This window comes from Sander vitreus, chromosome 22, assembly GCF_031162955.1.
Source record: "Sander vitreus isolate 19-12246 chromosome 22, sanVit1, whole genome shotgun sequence".
Classification (NCBI taxonomy): Eukaryota; Metazoa; Chordata; class Actinopteri; order Perciformes; family Percidae; genus Sander; species Sander vitreus.
The window spans coordinates 13,396,517-13,410,731 of NC_135876.1; the positions used below are offsets into that span (position 1 = coordinate 13,396,517).

The 14,215-nt window shown below is 43.0% G+C and overlaps 1 protein-coding gene across 1 annotated transcript in view; it reads left to right on the forward strand.

Moving 5' to 3' along the window:
- The window catches only part of rttn (rotatin), a 33,056-nt gene extending 19,261 nt beyond the window's left edge, over nt 1-13,795 (forward strand). Inside the window, exons 28-49 of the mRNA XM_078280352.1 lie at nt 43-262; nt 1,287-1,415; nt 1,581-1,691; nt 1,919-2,077; nt 2,743-2,820; nt 3,544-3,742; nt 3,827-3,924; nt 4,040-4,127; nt 4,478-4,679; nt 5,065-5,155; nt 5,514-5,664; nt 5,934-6,071; nt 6,861-7,057; nt 7,281-7,386; nt 7,705-7,802; nt 8,047-8,124; nt 8,597-8,723; nt 10,912-11,105; nt 11,870-12,143; nt 13,000-13,103; nt 13,445-13,514; nt 13,635-13,795. Of these exons, the coding sequence (XP_078136478.1) occupies nt 43-262; nt 1,287-1,415; nt 1,581-1,691; nt 1,919-2,077; nt 2,743-2,820; nt 3,544-3,742; nt 3,827-3,924; nt 4,040-4,127; nt 4,478-4,679; nt 5,065-5,155; nt 5,514-5,664; nt 5,934-6,071; nt 6,861-7,057; nt 7,281-7,386; nt 7,705-7,802; nt 8,047-8,124; nt 8,597-8,723; nt 10,912-11,105; nt 11,870-12,143; nt 13,000-13,103; nt 13,445-13,514; nt 13,635-13,714 (2,992 nt within the window). The 3' untranslated portion in view covers nt 13,715-13,795. The remainder of the gene's footprint in view (nt 1-42; nt 263-1,286; nt 1,416-1,580; nt 1,692-1,918; nt 2,078-2,742; nt 2,821-3,543; nt 3,743-3,826; nt 3,925-4,039; nt 4,128-4,477; nt 4,680-5,064; nt 5,156-5,513; nt 5,665-5,933; nt 6,072-6,860; nt 7,058-7,280; nt 7,387-7,704; nt 7,803-8,046; nt 8,125-8,596; nt 8,724-10,911; nt 11,106-11,869; nt 12,144-12,999; nt 13,104-13,444; nt 13,515-13,634) is intronic.
- Nucleotides 13,796-14,215: the final 420 nt, after the last annotated feature.

A 14,215-nucleotide genomic window follows, 5' to 3' on the forward strand; every position in this document is an offset into this window, starting at 1 on the left:
GTGTATCGCTTTTTGTCACTCTGTCCTTTCCTGTCTGTCCAGGCTATGTCTGGGATTAGCAGGCCCATTTAAAAGCCAGCTGGCAGTCCGTTTGCTTCAGAGCCTGCGGGTGTCCGACGCCCCGCGTTTCTATGGCCTTCCTAGCCTGGAGAGGACACTGCAAGGCATGGTCAGCCTGACTGCCCAGCCTGGCTGGAGCTCCCACTGCTCTGACCTGGAATCCATCTTGCTCTGCTCCAAGTATCTCAGTGGCCTATTAGAGGTGTGTGTGGCATGTGTGTGTGTGGCATGTGTATGGGTGTGGGTGGCATGGGTGTGAAGTTCCGTGTCTTCATAGTATGTGTGCAAATGTTCATGGGTTGTATGGGCATACGCAAGCCTCCTACCCTCTCATCCGAGATGAGACGGCCTACAGAAATGAATAAATGAAAAGCACAGTACTTTCTGAGGAATTAATTAAAATGAAGCAAAACATGGTTACGGGACATGAATTGCAATAGGTAAAAAATCTCATTGATTTGATATGCCACACTGTGAAAATGCTGATGAGATTAATCAACCTTGCCTTTTCCATCTGTTCAGTTGTTCAACAGTCCATAAAACAATAGCATAACACGGTGTAGACCAGCTTGCGCAGCAGTCCTCTGCACAGAGGTGTCCTAACTTTTATTTTTGATTGGGAATGAAGACCCCTGTGGAATAGACCATCCTGTTTGCACAATACCTATGCTTGTTCATTTGGTTTGTTTTAACGTGCAGCTTTCATGGACATGAATTAAGATTGCATGAAGTTTGAAGGTTAATTTCCTATTTAGTCGAGATCTCTAGTGGCTACTTTGATCTCATTGATAACCTTTAGATGGCGAACACTTTCACCCCGGGTCTCCCCAGCCCTCGGACCCACCTCTCACCTAATACTCTTGGCACTGCAGGGCCCTAAAGCTCAGCAGGCCTTGGGCTTCTCTCTCTTCAGTGCAGTCCCACATCCTGATGGCACATCAAAGCAAAAATAATTAGTCTCAGCTGTATTTAGCTTTCGTTTGGATGCAGTGAGTTGCATGACAAGCATACAGTAATAACTGACTCAGAAACAAGTACTTTTTGTTCAGTCTTCTTCGGCAGAAACGGGGAGCAAAGCGGGATAACGCCACTTACTGTACCATTTCAAATAATGTGCAGTTCTGTCAGCTATGTCTTTGCAGGATGAGAATGGATAGGAAACCATAAAACACACTGCAGTGCTCTTTAATTCAATAACCCCAATACGATCTGTATCCTTTATAAAGGTGATCTCCTCATTTTATGTCGAGTGGGGAGGCAACTCCATGTCTTTCATGGGGAAAGGTGTGACCAAGAATGCTGTCATCTGCTTGCTTCACCTGTCCCATGAGATGATGATCAAGAACAAGGACAAGGCAAGTGTCAACCATGTTTATACTGCTGTGAGGGCGCTGGTTAGAAAGAAATCAGTGAATAGATGTAAGCACTGAAAGTCAGAGGCAGACACCAGACATCACAGTATTAAAACATTTTGGAATGTAACCAAAACAATGTTTTTCTCTCTATTTTGTCTGCATCAGGACTTCATATCCCAGTGGTCTTTGGGGAATGAGGCAGCTGCTGAGGAGGCTAGTGCCTCTCAGCTTGGTCTGGCCTGGCTCATCCCACTATGGGTCGACCGCGACCAAGAGGTACGAACAGATTCTCATTCTCTTGAATACAAAATGACAAAATAAAACCCATTAGAGTTGCGCAAGAACTCACAGACAAAAAAGAAGAACATGACAGCTAGTCATGCGAGATTCATTATTTTTAATCTGTGGATGTATATACACCTACACCATATTTCTTTTCCTTTTTCTCCTTTTTTTCTTTCCGCACACACCCACCTAAATGTCTGTCTCCCTTCTCTTGTCAGGTGAGGTTTGCCAGTTTGGGTTTAGGTGCAGCTCTGTCCTCGGTGCCCAGCGGGTGCCAGGCTCTGTGTGCCAGCTGTCAGAACATCAGCGGAGGTCTGTGGGGCACGTTGCTCAACATCCTCCTGGATCAGCAGGAGAGCAGCATGGTCCGCAGAGAGGTACGATGTTAGTAATGCAACACTGCTCTACTGTCTGTGTAACCCAGAATTTATTTTTCCTTATTTCTACACAGGAAATAAATAAATTTGTCTGAGGAGTCCTAGACTAGAGCTGAAGATCGTTCAGGGTTCGGGTTCGTCTTAATTTCTATCATTTTACACGGGCTCGGGCCGGGCTCGATTGCGCTCCGGGTTGCGCGGTAAATGAGCGGTCAGGTGATGCGTTTTGATTAGTGCAAAAATGGATGCTGAGGAGGTGAAACGGAGGCTGGCCTCTGGCGATTACGTTTTGGTTGCACTGGCAAAGAAAGCAAAGTCTGAGGTGTGGAAAACTTTTAACCATGTGCATAATCAGAATAATGAGCCAGTGTATAAATGACTCATTCTTGACAAAAGGCAAAAGAGCTGTGTGCGTGCGCACATTTGAATAATATCGGGCTGTAAACGGGTTCTGGCTTTTAAAAAGCTGTCAATCAAAATGTACTTGTCGGGCTCGGGCCCAACATCAAAACTAGTAAGAGAAAAGCCAATTTCACTTAAATTTCATCTATGGTCAGAAAAGTGGCTGGACTTTTATGTATTACCTGCCAAATACAGGCAGATGGCACTGTTGCCGATGCAGTCTAACTTGACCCAGAGTGTTCATGTCTCTTTTGTGTGTCCAGGCTGCATTTATCCTGCAAAACTTGCTGGTGATGCCCATGCCTGCCAACGCAGAGGAGGCCAAGGACTCCCACTGGCAGGTCAGCAGCTCTGCCAACCAGCTAAAAAGCTTTTAAAGACCATGGATGGTTTTCTCTTTTCCTCTCTTTCAGTTTCTCTCTGTTTATATCCCCTCTCTGTTCCTCCCTCCCATTCCTACCTCCCCTCCCATTGAGCCCTGCAGGGTTCAGACCAGAGGTGTTGCTAGAATTTAAGCTCTACTGGGGCGCAGGCCTCCAGCGTTCACATCCAAAATAATTAAGTTTAAATCTCTGTCAAAACACCAACAGCATCTTAATTTGGGAGGCCATTGCTTGTGAATGGAGCTGTATGTCAGAGGTGAAAAAAGATAAATCTTATGTATTCTTATCTTTTAAAAGCAAGGCTTTTTGTTTACAAAATCTGATTGAGTTGTAATTGCCAGAAAAAAAGTGTAAAGACAGATATACAAAGCTTAAATCAGGATGTAAAAAAACAAACCAAAAAAAACTGGTAGACCTTTTGATCTCCATGCAGGGGCTTTAAAAAAGTTTTTTTCACTGCCTCAACTAAAGTTAGCAAAGTTTAATTTCAGTTTAATAGTGAATGTTGAAAATATAGATCTAGTGAAGGTTCAGACAAAGTTAGGCCAGCTGGATTTTACCTTTAACCCCTCGGTATTTAGTCTTTCTCACCTCGGTTTCTTTTGCCCTATTCTAATCACATAACAGTTTGATGTGCACTCATCTCCCTGCGCCTTCCTCGCATTATCTCTCCTCTTCCAGCACCCATGTGTCCATGATGAGGTGTCTGGTGTGTCCCTGGTGGGTCTTCCAGCGCTCCAGGCTCTGCTTTACCACTGTCAGTACTTCCAACATGTGGCTCTCTCTGCCACCAAATGTTACAGAGGCAGGTACACTTTCCACCCGCAACCTTGTGCTGGCGTGACCAGTGGACCTCGTCCCCATGAGAGCAATTCTCTGGGTAGGTTTTTCTTTTTGTCTCTCATCATTTATCAATCTTTTTATTTCTCTAGTGTGTCCAATGTGTCATTATGTGCTTGTCTAGATTCTGAGAATTCCCTGTGGTTTTGGAGATGCGACCCACCAGCACCCACTATGGACTCTAGCAGACCTTCCAGCTCCCTCTCCACATCCAGCACTGTGGTCAGCAACGCCCTTGTACCTTCAGACATGCACACGCACTAACATGTTGATAAAATATACCGCTGCATTAAGTTAAGTGACGTGGACCCTCTCATCTTCATGTTGTCCGTTACAGATAAGAGGCTCAGGGCCTAACACCCCCAAGGGTCCCTCCCCGTTGAGCATCACAGAAGATACCCCTGCCAGCAGACTGATGGCTCAAGGTACTAGTACGGAGAGGAATACAGAGTGTGTCTGTGTGCACACATGCATTCACAGTAATAGTAACACATCATGGTTTAATTCTTCATACCATATAAACCTTCACATTAGTTTCCTTTAGAAGCAGTGAACCTCACTGTGGTCAGTGATAAACAAAAACCATTCCCCACATTTCTGTATTTATGTTTCTATCTTACATATACAATTTAAAAAGTACAACATTGCTCTCTGTATTTTACCTCAGTTTGATGTTTTTGATTATGTGGTCACAGTATCTCTAGTCACAGGCAGACGCAGTGTGTGAACCACTGGGGAGGCGTCTCTATTAGCTGTCTATTGATGTGTCTCACAGGCCAGAGTGACACAGACACCAGCGACTCGCTGGCCTCCCAAGACTCCCGCCAGGGCGAGCCGTCGGCCATGGAACCCGTTGCCATGGTAACTCCCGACCTCATGACGGCCCACTGTGGCCTGCTGACTAACCTGCTGGCCATCCTGCCAGACTTCACCCTCACTGCCATCCGACACAACCAGCTCCTCCAAGCGCTGGCCAGGTAAGTGGCCACACGCTCAGACCGCATGAAAACACCCCCCCACCCCTCCAATGTGCTAATGATGAATAAAGCTCAGAATTGTTTGTTGTAATCTCCGTATGAATTTATTACTTACTATATTCAGTCTAGTACTGAAATGTTCAGTTAATTAAGCAAATAGTTGGTTAATGGAAAAGTAATGTTTATAGAGGTTTTGCAATGTAAATACAAATCATAAAATTAACACTGAGCTCTGGCAACAGGTTTTTGTCATTTTATTTAATGATTAAAGATTATAATATTTATATATTTTATTCAGTAGAGAATTAATGTTAGTTGTAGCTATTATCCCCTCTAGCTAGTTTCTTACAAACACACATTTTCCATCATTTCTCTTCCTCCTCAGTGTGGTGGATATTGGGCCCATCGAAAAATGTCTGACTGAGCTGAAGACACTCAACGTCCTACCAGGAGAGAGAGGGGACATCAAGATCCAGGTGAGGAACGCTGTGATAGACAGTTCTGAAGAGTTGTTAAACTTTTTTTGTTTTTGTTATTTCGACTTACCACAAAAAACGTGGGTTGGTACAGTGCTTCAGTGCAGTGCTACATTGTCTGAGGGCACCTCCAGATTTTGGTGTGGGTGGAATACTCAACAAGCTTATACTCAAAGCATACTATTGTTTTTGAAGCCTGGTAAATTAGCTTTTAAAATGTAACTTGTTTTAGCTATACATCTATTTTTATTCTCTCTAACCTTAGCTGCTCTATAAATGAGTGTGCCATCTGTTTGCATGCATGTGTGGTTATTGTGTAAAAATGTCTTCCTGTGTGTATGTGCGTGTGTGTTTCTAGTTTGTCACCCTACTTCAGTTCCTGTCCAGCTTCTCCAAACTGCTGCGGTCATGTGTCACGGTGAGCCAAGAGCTTATTGGCCAGATGGACTTCCTGAAACAGCTGTTGACTGCTCTGGTGGCAGTGCTCACACTGGATACCAAAGGATTAGGTCAGAACAGAGTTCAATTCAAAATGGAAGTCGTCATTTTTAGTCCTAAAATAGTAGTCCAAAAACTTTTCAAACTGTTCCATATTCCATATATACTATTGTATACGTCACTGTTATTGCTCTGAGAAACCATCAACAATGCTTCAAATGCAACTCCTATACATACATTTATCCACCTCTCCCTGCAGTATGTTCTACTGTGTGATCTGTGTGTGGCTTTGTGGCTGTCTTGTGTCATCAAATGTGTGACTCACTCTTTCCCTTTTCAGATGCAGGTACCCGAGACACGGTTTGTGTGTGCTGGTCAGACGTGTTTATGCTCCTGGCTACTGTGGTGAGGAGGGACAGCTCAGCAGTGTACCCATCTGTCTCTGCTGCGCTGGGGAGACGCTGGCGGATATTTGCAGGTACACCGATTTTGTGTGTGTGTGTGTTTTAAAGAGAGTGAATGAAAGACACATTTAATTATTCTGGTTTAGGCTGCATAATTAGTTTATAATCATCTATTATGGGTCATTTCTCACCACTTATAATAATAGATTGTCTTTTTGGAAACATTTAGGTTTTTCATTTCGTTTGAATAGCCCACTGTGGTTAAATAATCTACATAAAATAAATAAATACTTAAATAAAATACATGATGAAAGCAGCAGAACATTTTTTATTTCTGGTAATCATCATTAGGGTAATTATGCTAATTGCAGTAACTCACTAAATAATCAGGATTAGCATTTTAAGTTATAATTGTGCAGCTTTGTTTCTGGTACCAAAAAAAAAGAAATTCTATCATATTAACACATTCGTTGCATCTTTACTGTGTGTATTAACTTCCCTAAACAGATTCTGGGATAGGATAACTGCATCCTGTCTTATACTACCTCTACTCCTCCTACTCATCTTCCTCTGTGATTAATGGCGCAGCAGGGAAATGTGATGAGTCCAGTAAAAGATGAATGCTGAGCCTTTGTGCTTGCATTTATGTGTGTGTTATGTCTGTGTGTACTTGTTTATGGTATATGGGTGTCTGCATACACATTCAAATGATTAGTGTGTTCTCCACCAGTGCATACTGCCTCGGTCATGGACAAATATCTGTCATGGATTTGCCATTTAGTCTCGCTGTGATTCAGTATTTATTGCTGCGTCATTCATTAAAAGACCAATGTACTCGTTTTAATTTCCCCGTGTGTCTGCAGGAACATTATCCGTGTGTGTGAATGAGAAGCTCGCAGACCCTCTTCTCCACACAGTGGCTCTGCAGTTTCTCTGTACAATTTTCACAGAGGAGACAAAGAGTGTAGATGTCACAACCTCAAACCCTAAACAGGCTACTGCTTTGTTTGACATTGTGAATGGTCCCTCAGCCAGCCAGCTGTGTGAACTGTTACTGCAGGTACGTGGAGGTGGTGGGGGCTCGTGGTCGTCTGTCTAGACCTTGGTATACAGTGGGAATTAGAATTGACTAAACTTGACTACTTGTTTTATAGGCAATAATGTATGAGCTCCTGGCAAAGTTTCAAGAATTCAAAAAGGTTGATGCTATTTTTCGAGAGCCTGTGATTATGTGTTACGTGTAATAAATTATAATTGCGCCCCTCTTTGACCGTTGATGCCAGAGTTTTGATAAGAGGTCCCTTCAGGACCCTTTGAAGAAGCAGACAGCCAGAGCACTGATGACACTGCTGGCCTGCAGTCCCACAGCTCAAAACTACGCAGCCAAAGGTAAAAACCCCAAACCTCAGGCTAGTTAGGCTGCCACCCGTTAAGCACTCTTTGAAAATGTAATTAAACGTGTAATGGTTTCTCCACATTAAGCTAACTTTTAAGCCTGGTTCTTGACTGCAAAAATTTCCAAAACACTGCATCTGTTTTGTAAAACAACTATTACCAGAAGTTCAGTCTTTTAAGTAATCAAGTACTTAATTAACAACATAATTAAGAGCAATTTCTTTTCAGTTATGGTGGATATGGTTATTATAACTCTTCATTTAACGTGATGTTGTCCAATACTGAACGCTGACTATCTGTTCTTTTTCCCAGCTGGTCTAATTGACAGCTGTGTGGAACAAATGAAGCGAACTCACTCCCAGCTCCACCTGGAGTCCGTCCGACCCAGCAAGGCTTCCCACCGCAAAAAGGTGAGCAGAGACTGGCTGGAAATTTCCAGTCTCAGTGTTTTTGTACTGCCTGTGTCTTTTTCCCCTTGGATAGAATAGCAGTCTGAATTCAACCTGAATAATTTTTCTGGGATAAATAGTATAAATATCTATGACAGTTCTCAGCAGTTATTCCCCCGTGCTGTTATGTAGCGGTAAAGATGCAGTGTTTTCACATTTAACATTTAAACTTATTGGTCTTTGTTTTATCTTTCTATATTATCAGGGAGAAGGCTATTTAAAGGAAGTCAAGCTGACTGTGGAGATCCTGCGGAGTGCTCTTTACCACAACGATGAATGCAAAGTGAGCCTCTGTTTCTGCCTTTTAATTCCCCACTGCTAATTGGTTTTTAATGGAACCTTAGAGTACCAATGCTGTGCCTGTAAATGAGATCTGCCTAAATGTGCACGGCCCTGCTAACATCTCAGCAAGTTTAGCTTCTTAAACCCTATAATAGCATTACTTATGGAGCATATTAGCTGGTTTTCATTTCCTAAGTGGCCTTTCAGTCACAGGTGGTTACCTTGGACTAAATGGCCAGGGAGGCTCTACTGCAGTGTTTACCCTGCCATTATTCTCCTCCCCGTGTGTTTTTCCTGCACACTTAAGAAAATATCAGAGCATTTTATGTTGATTACTGCCATCTGTTTGTGCTGTTGTATAAATCAGGCTTTTTTTAATGTGTGTTGTGTGCATCTGTAATCATGTACATGCCTGTATGTGGGCCTTTACATTGTGTGTGTGTGTGTGTGTAATTCTATTTGTGTGTGTGTAGGTGGTTGCCACAGATGCTCGCCTAACACTGGCACTCTATGCTCTTTGGCCTTGGCTCCTATTGGACGACCCCATCATGGAGGCAGTGCTGGAGCTTCTTTGTGTCTATACGGCCAACTGCACCACAGGTCTGTTTGCATGTATCTGTCTTGTGTGTTTGTGTAGGCACTGTGCCTGGCCCGTGCCTGCCCATCGCCTCTGTCTGCGGTCAGCAATCTGACTGAGTCACACACACTTTACACTAAGAGCCCCATTGTCCTCTCCAGTGACCACTGAACAACATTGTGTCTCACTGCATAAGACCAGCGCCTGCTTGCCTGACAGTCACAATGGGCACACTGTCAGTATCCAGGGATAAGGCTGCATGGCCGTCTCACTGTTTGTATGGCAACGGGTTTCAGACCAGTGAGAGATGATGTGGTGAAGCACAGAGCATCTCTGTGTTGCCTCAGAGTTTGGCATTCCGTCATGCAAATGTATGAGCTGTATATGTGTAAATCAGAAAGGTTTTTTGAAGAGAGGAAAGGCAAGATTTGTAGGGAGAAAACAGTTGGGAAATGTTACTTTGATAAATGGCTCTGAATCAATCAATGGCCTTTGAATCACATTAATGAGGTGGATCCATTATAAAGCAGACCTCCCTCGTCAATTCTGTGATAGACAGGTGTGGAGATAACCTCGGGCGTACATCAGCATACGCCTGCTGCTGTATGTTACCATTCCAGGATTAGCATAACCAACAAGCTGTCATGTTCTCCAATAAGTAACATCAATCAGTGTCAGACTATGCCTTGTCAGTGCTCTCTGTCTTAAGCTTGTTAATTTCTGTATGCAATCTATGGCTGCAGCAATTAGTCATGTCAGTTATACTGAGGAACTTAACTCTGAGAGATTTTTTTATTTGCATCACTTGTGTGTTATCTATTTGTTTACATTTCTAAATGGCCTAAATTGTAAATGAATTGTAGCCATAGCCTCGGGCTAAATAATTTCCCTTCCTCCCAGAGTCAGGGGAGTGTGGTTCTCATCCTCAGTCAGAGGGCTTTCATGGTGAATGAAGATTAAAATTAGAAGATTCATGTGAGACTTCATTGCTTCCAAACTCTGTTGGGTAAAACTGGTTTCTCTCAGCAGCTATGTATTATTCCCACTAAGGTGTAGTTAAATCTGTCTCGGTACAAGAGTTCCACTCTTCTTCATCACTTTTGTCATTTGGCTAGACAGCTTTTACAGAAGCTGTCTAGCCAAATGGGCTGCTCTGGGGGACGCAACAATGGGGAAATTAAACGCCACAACGGGGAAATTAAATGCCACACGCCGGAGTCAACAACGGGACGTACGGCCACACGGGGACGCGATCCTCGGGCGCAGGGACACGATCCGCGGTCTCTGTGGCACGCAACAACGGGGACATGAAACGCCACAACAACGGGACGGTTAGGAAAAGAAAAACTGGGAAAGGAACCGTCACACGCAGGACACGCCGACAACAACGGGACGGTTGTGGTTAGGAAGAGAATAACGCGGAAAGGAACTGCAACACGCCGGACACGAACCCAGGTCTCCGGGGTGAAAGTCCTGTATTGTTTGACCCGTCCACCACCCTGACCAACCTCCCTGCGCGGATTTTCTGCTTTTCATACTACTCCCTACCATTGTCGTACTGTGATCACGAAATATGCTTCCCATTTAAATACATTAAATTCAAATTCGTAATCACCGCACGAAAAAAACGACATAATCGCGTCCTGTTCACGAATCAATAGATTCAATAACGTAACCATTTCACGAACTGCCATGAGACTGGGCTGAAACATTAGAATGGTGAATCATTAGGTTGGAAGTTGTATTTGCTACTCCCACAATCCACTGCACTGTGCATGACCATTGCCCTCAGTGGAAGAGGATAGAATAGTTGTTGTTTTGATGTCAGCACAACCATGTCAATCAGCAGTACTCTTGATTGGCTGCCTGGTACAGGGAGCATGCTTGTGGACTTCATGCATCGATTACTTAGTCTTACCATTAAAGACACAGGGTCAAGGTTGGAAAATAGTGGAGTATTCCTTTAAAGTGACCTCCTGCCTTGGTCTGTTGTGCTTTGTAATTACTGTGGATAATGTGTGCTGCCTACACACATTTTACAGGGTGTCTGATGGTGTGTGAGAGATGAAGATGGTTAAATGACTCAAACACATTCACAATGTTTTTGAAACCTGAGTTATCGTTATCGATAATTTTTATCAAAAATTTAAAAAATATATATAGTTAATCATAAAAGTCCTTGTGGTGGTTTTGTTCTTTTTTTCCTTTCAGCATGCAGTTGTGTTTGTGGCGGTGGCCCCGGTGTTGCACTAGGATCTAAAGGCACCCCTAGTAACTCTCTGATGCACTCTGTGATGAAGCTGGCCTCAGGGGTCGCAGCAGATAACAGCCCTGTCCAGAAGCTAGCCTTCTGTCTCTTGGCTAACCTCGCCATGTCCCGCGACTGCAGAGGCCTCCTGCAAAAGGTACAACCCCGGTGCACAGTGTAGGCAACATTATGGACAAGATGTAATGTACATAAATGTAGTGGGCAAGGCAGTGTCTCATTGCTAAGTCAAAGAAACTTAGACTTAGTGATGATTTGTTTTGTCAGAGTAAGATATTAAAGGTGCTCTAAGTGATGCAGCAAACATCTCCTCACTATCCACGAGCTGCCTGTCCCCTGAACACACTGTAAAAAAAAAAAAAAGCGGTCTCTGTAGACAGCCCAGGCTCCACAAACGGCAACAAAAACAAACTGCGCCAACCTGCACCACCAAACATAACAAACAGCGTTCCAGCCAATAACCGACAAGAAGGATTTAGGGGTGGGGGTTGGGGGGTTAGTGTGCGGAAGGGAGGGAGAGGGGCGAGCTAGCCTCCGTTTTGTTTGACAATACTTTGAACGTCAACAAGAAGTGACGTCACCCAACATGGCTTAGAGCACCTTTTAAGAATTAAGAATAATCCCTAAATGGTTTAAGAATAAACCTGCTCAAATGAGCCAATTCAACAGTTTTCTTAAATTCATTGTAGCTGGCTGTGAAAATGAAATTTACGAGTTGAATACAATTATCTTAAGTGTGAAATGCATTGTTACAGAATAAATAAATAAAAAAGCATGACACCTGCTATAAATAAACATGCGTCTCTTGGAATTAGCCTGTTCCAAATATTTTCTAAACTGGGGAGCAACTCTTAAGATCTGTTCACATGATGATGCTTAAACTTGTTTTTCTGTCATTCTTAGAATAATTTCCTGCAAGCCTTCCTGTCAGTGCCAATGCCCAAGGCAGGTGGTGTTAAGACCACATCCATAGGTTGTGGTGGTGGAAGCCTACTGGGCCTGTGGCTGAGGCTGCTGGTTAGTCTCTCGTTTGCGGAGGACGGCCAACAGAGTATCCTTAGGGTGACCGGAGCCCTGGAACTGCTGGCAGACCTGGCACCGCACCGGCGCCACGCACTGCTCACCATTCACAACCTCTGCTTCTGCCCTGCCAACAAGCCACACGTCATCGCCAATGGTATGGAAGGACCGCAACTTATTCTTTCATTTTGCTTCTGTGAAAACAACAGACAACAGACCGTGGGAGTTAAGATTGCACCACCGAGTGTGTGGCTGTACTGTATTTCTGTTGAAAGTCCAGACAAATTGTTGGCATTGGCAGCCACTCAATTTCTGGTTGGCAGTTTTATAATATACAACAGCTCAAGCTGCTCTGCGATCGCTCAGATTAAAGGCAAAATCATAGCATTTGATGTTAAAGACATTTTTAGAAACACATCTCTCTCACTCATTTAGTAGGAAAAATGCAGCAGAAGATTAATGATTCTTAGACACGTACTGTAGATAAAAAAGGAGAACTGTAGTTGCAGAGAAAACTAAAAGACAGATTGTGTCCCTCGCCACGCATACAGTGCAAGCTGTAGGTGTGAGTTGTACAACCAGGTGGGTTTCCTGTAGAAAGATCACATTTCCTGTGAATGTTGTGCATGCAGTATGTAATCTTATGAGTAATCTTCATCAATACATCAATCATCTTACAGGAAATGAGTTCCACATTGCTATTGTCAAATTTCCACATGAATAGGTCAAAATGCAAAAATAATGTAGCTGTGAGACATGAGGAAATGACCCAGATAATGAGTGTGATGAAACTTGTTTAGTTTGTTATCAGTAATTTACACGTAAAAATATCAATATCTTGTGTTATCCAGGTCAACAGTTTTCCATATGCTAATATATTCTGTTTTGATAACTAGACTCCTTTTAAAGGGGACTATTCTTGTCATTTTGAATTAAAAGATTTTTCTTTTCCAGCAGACTGATAGTGATCTGACAGTTGTACGCCTCTGACTAACTGCACATCTTTCTTTCAGACAAAGCCATGAAGGTGTTACTAAGTTGTTTGAACAGTAAAGAAATGGAAACCCGCTCTATGGGAGCATCTGCACTTTGGGCATTGCTCCATAACAATCAGAGGGTACACACACACACACACACACACACACACACACACACACACACACACACACACACACACACACACACACACAAGCACAAGCACTAAAACTTTATTGTAGTGACAGTGGATTTCACTAGCTAGTATTGGAGTTTATTGGTGATATATGTCAAATTAAATCCATGGGGTGTCTTCACTCACTGGTCCTATAAATAAATCGGCTTGAAAGCTTCAATGTCCTCTCACATAAAAAGACATGACCAACCTTTTTTATCTCCTGATTATAAACCGAAAAAAAAACTCCCCTGATTTCAGGCTCATCACAACTCTTCCTAATCTGTCTTTGTAATTTCCCCTCAAAGGCTAAGACTACTTTGAAGTGTCCCTCTGTTCGATTGAGAATTGAGGAGGCACGTACCATCTCTAAGAAGGGTATGCATTTATTCACTTTGATGAAAACATATCAGCACCTGCCTTAGTGCTGAATGTGAACATCTGCATGTCCTGCCCTTGTTTACAATAGTTTTTGTTTTTTTGTCCTATAAACTGCAGATGCAGAGAACAAGCAGGATCCTATGACTACCTACCTGTTGCAGTGCCTTGAAAACCTTTCCCAGCTGCTAAATAACTGATTGTATTTATATTGTTTGTTTTGTATCATGTTTTATCCTATTAATTCATTTTGATATTAAAGTGCCAAGTGGCAGATTTTAGCTACCGTCTTGTATGGTCTGATTTCACTGGAACAAATTGTACACACTGGCATGATACTTTGTGGTGTTTTTTTTTCTTAAACATGTCAGTCAAGTATACCAGCTGTGGCTTTAAATACAGCTATTGTGGTTGTGGTGGTGTTAAGCTGCTGTCCACAACATGCCACCTTGGGTTAGTCTGTAATAACCAACTGAACTCTTCCACAGACAATGAAAACCTTGTGTTTACAGGAAAACAATTAGACATGTTAGTGGCTCTGTGAGGCTGCTGCTGTGACGGGTGCTTTTAACTAATTGCTAACAGCAGAATGCTAACATGCTTGATAAAATGCTAGCATGTTGAGGTAGGCCTGTCCCGATAGTCAATAAATCAATTAATCGCACAATAAAAAAAATGAGCTCGATAATTTTTCCGGCCGT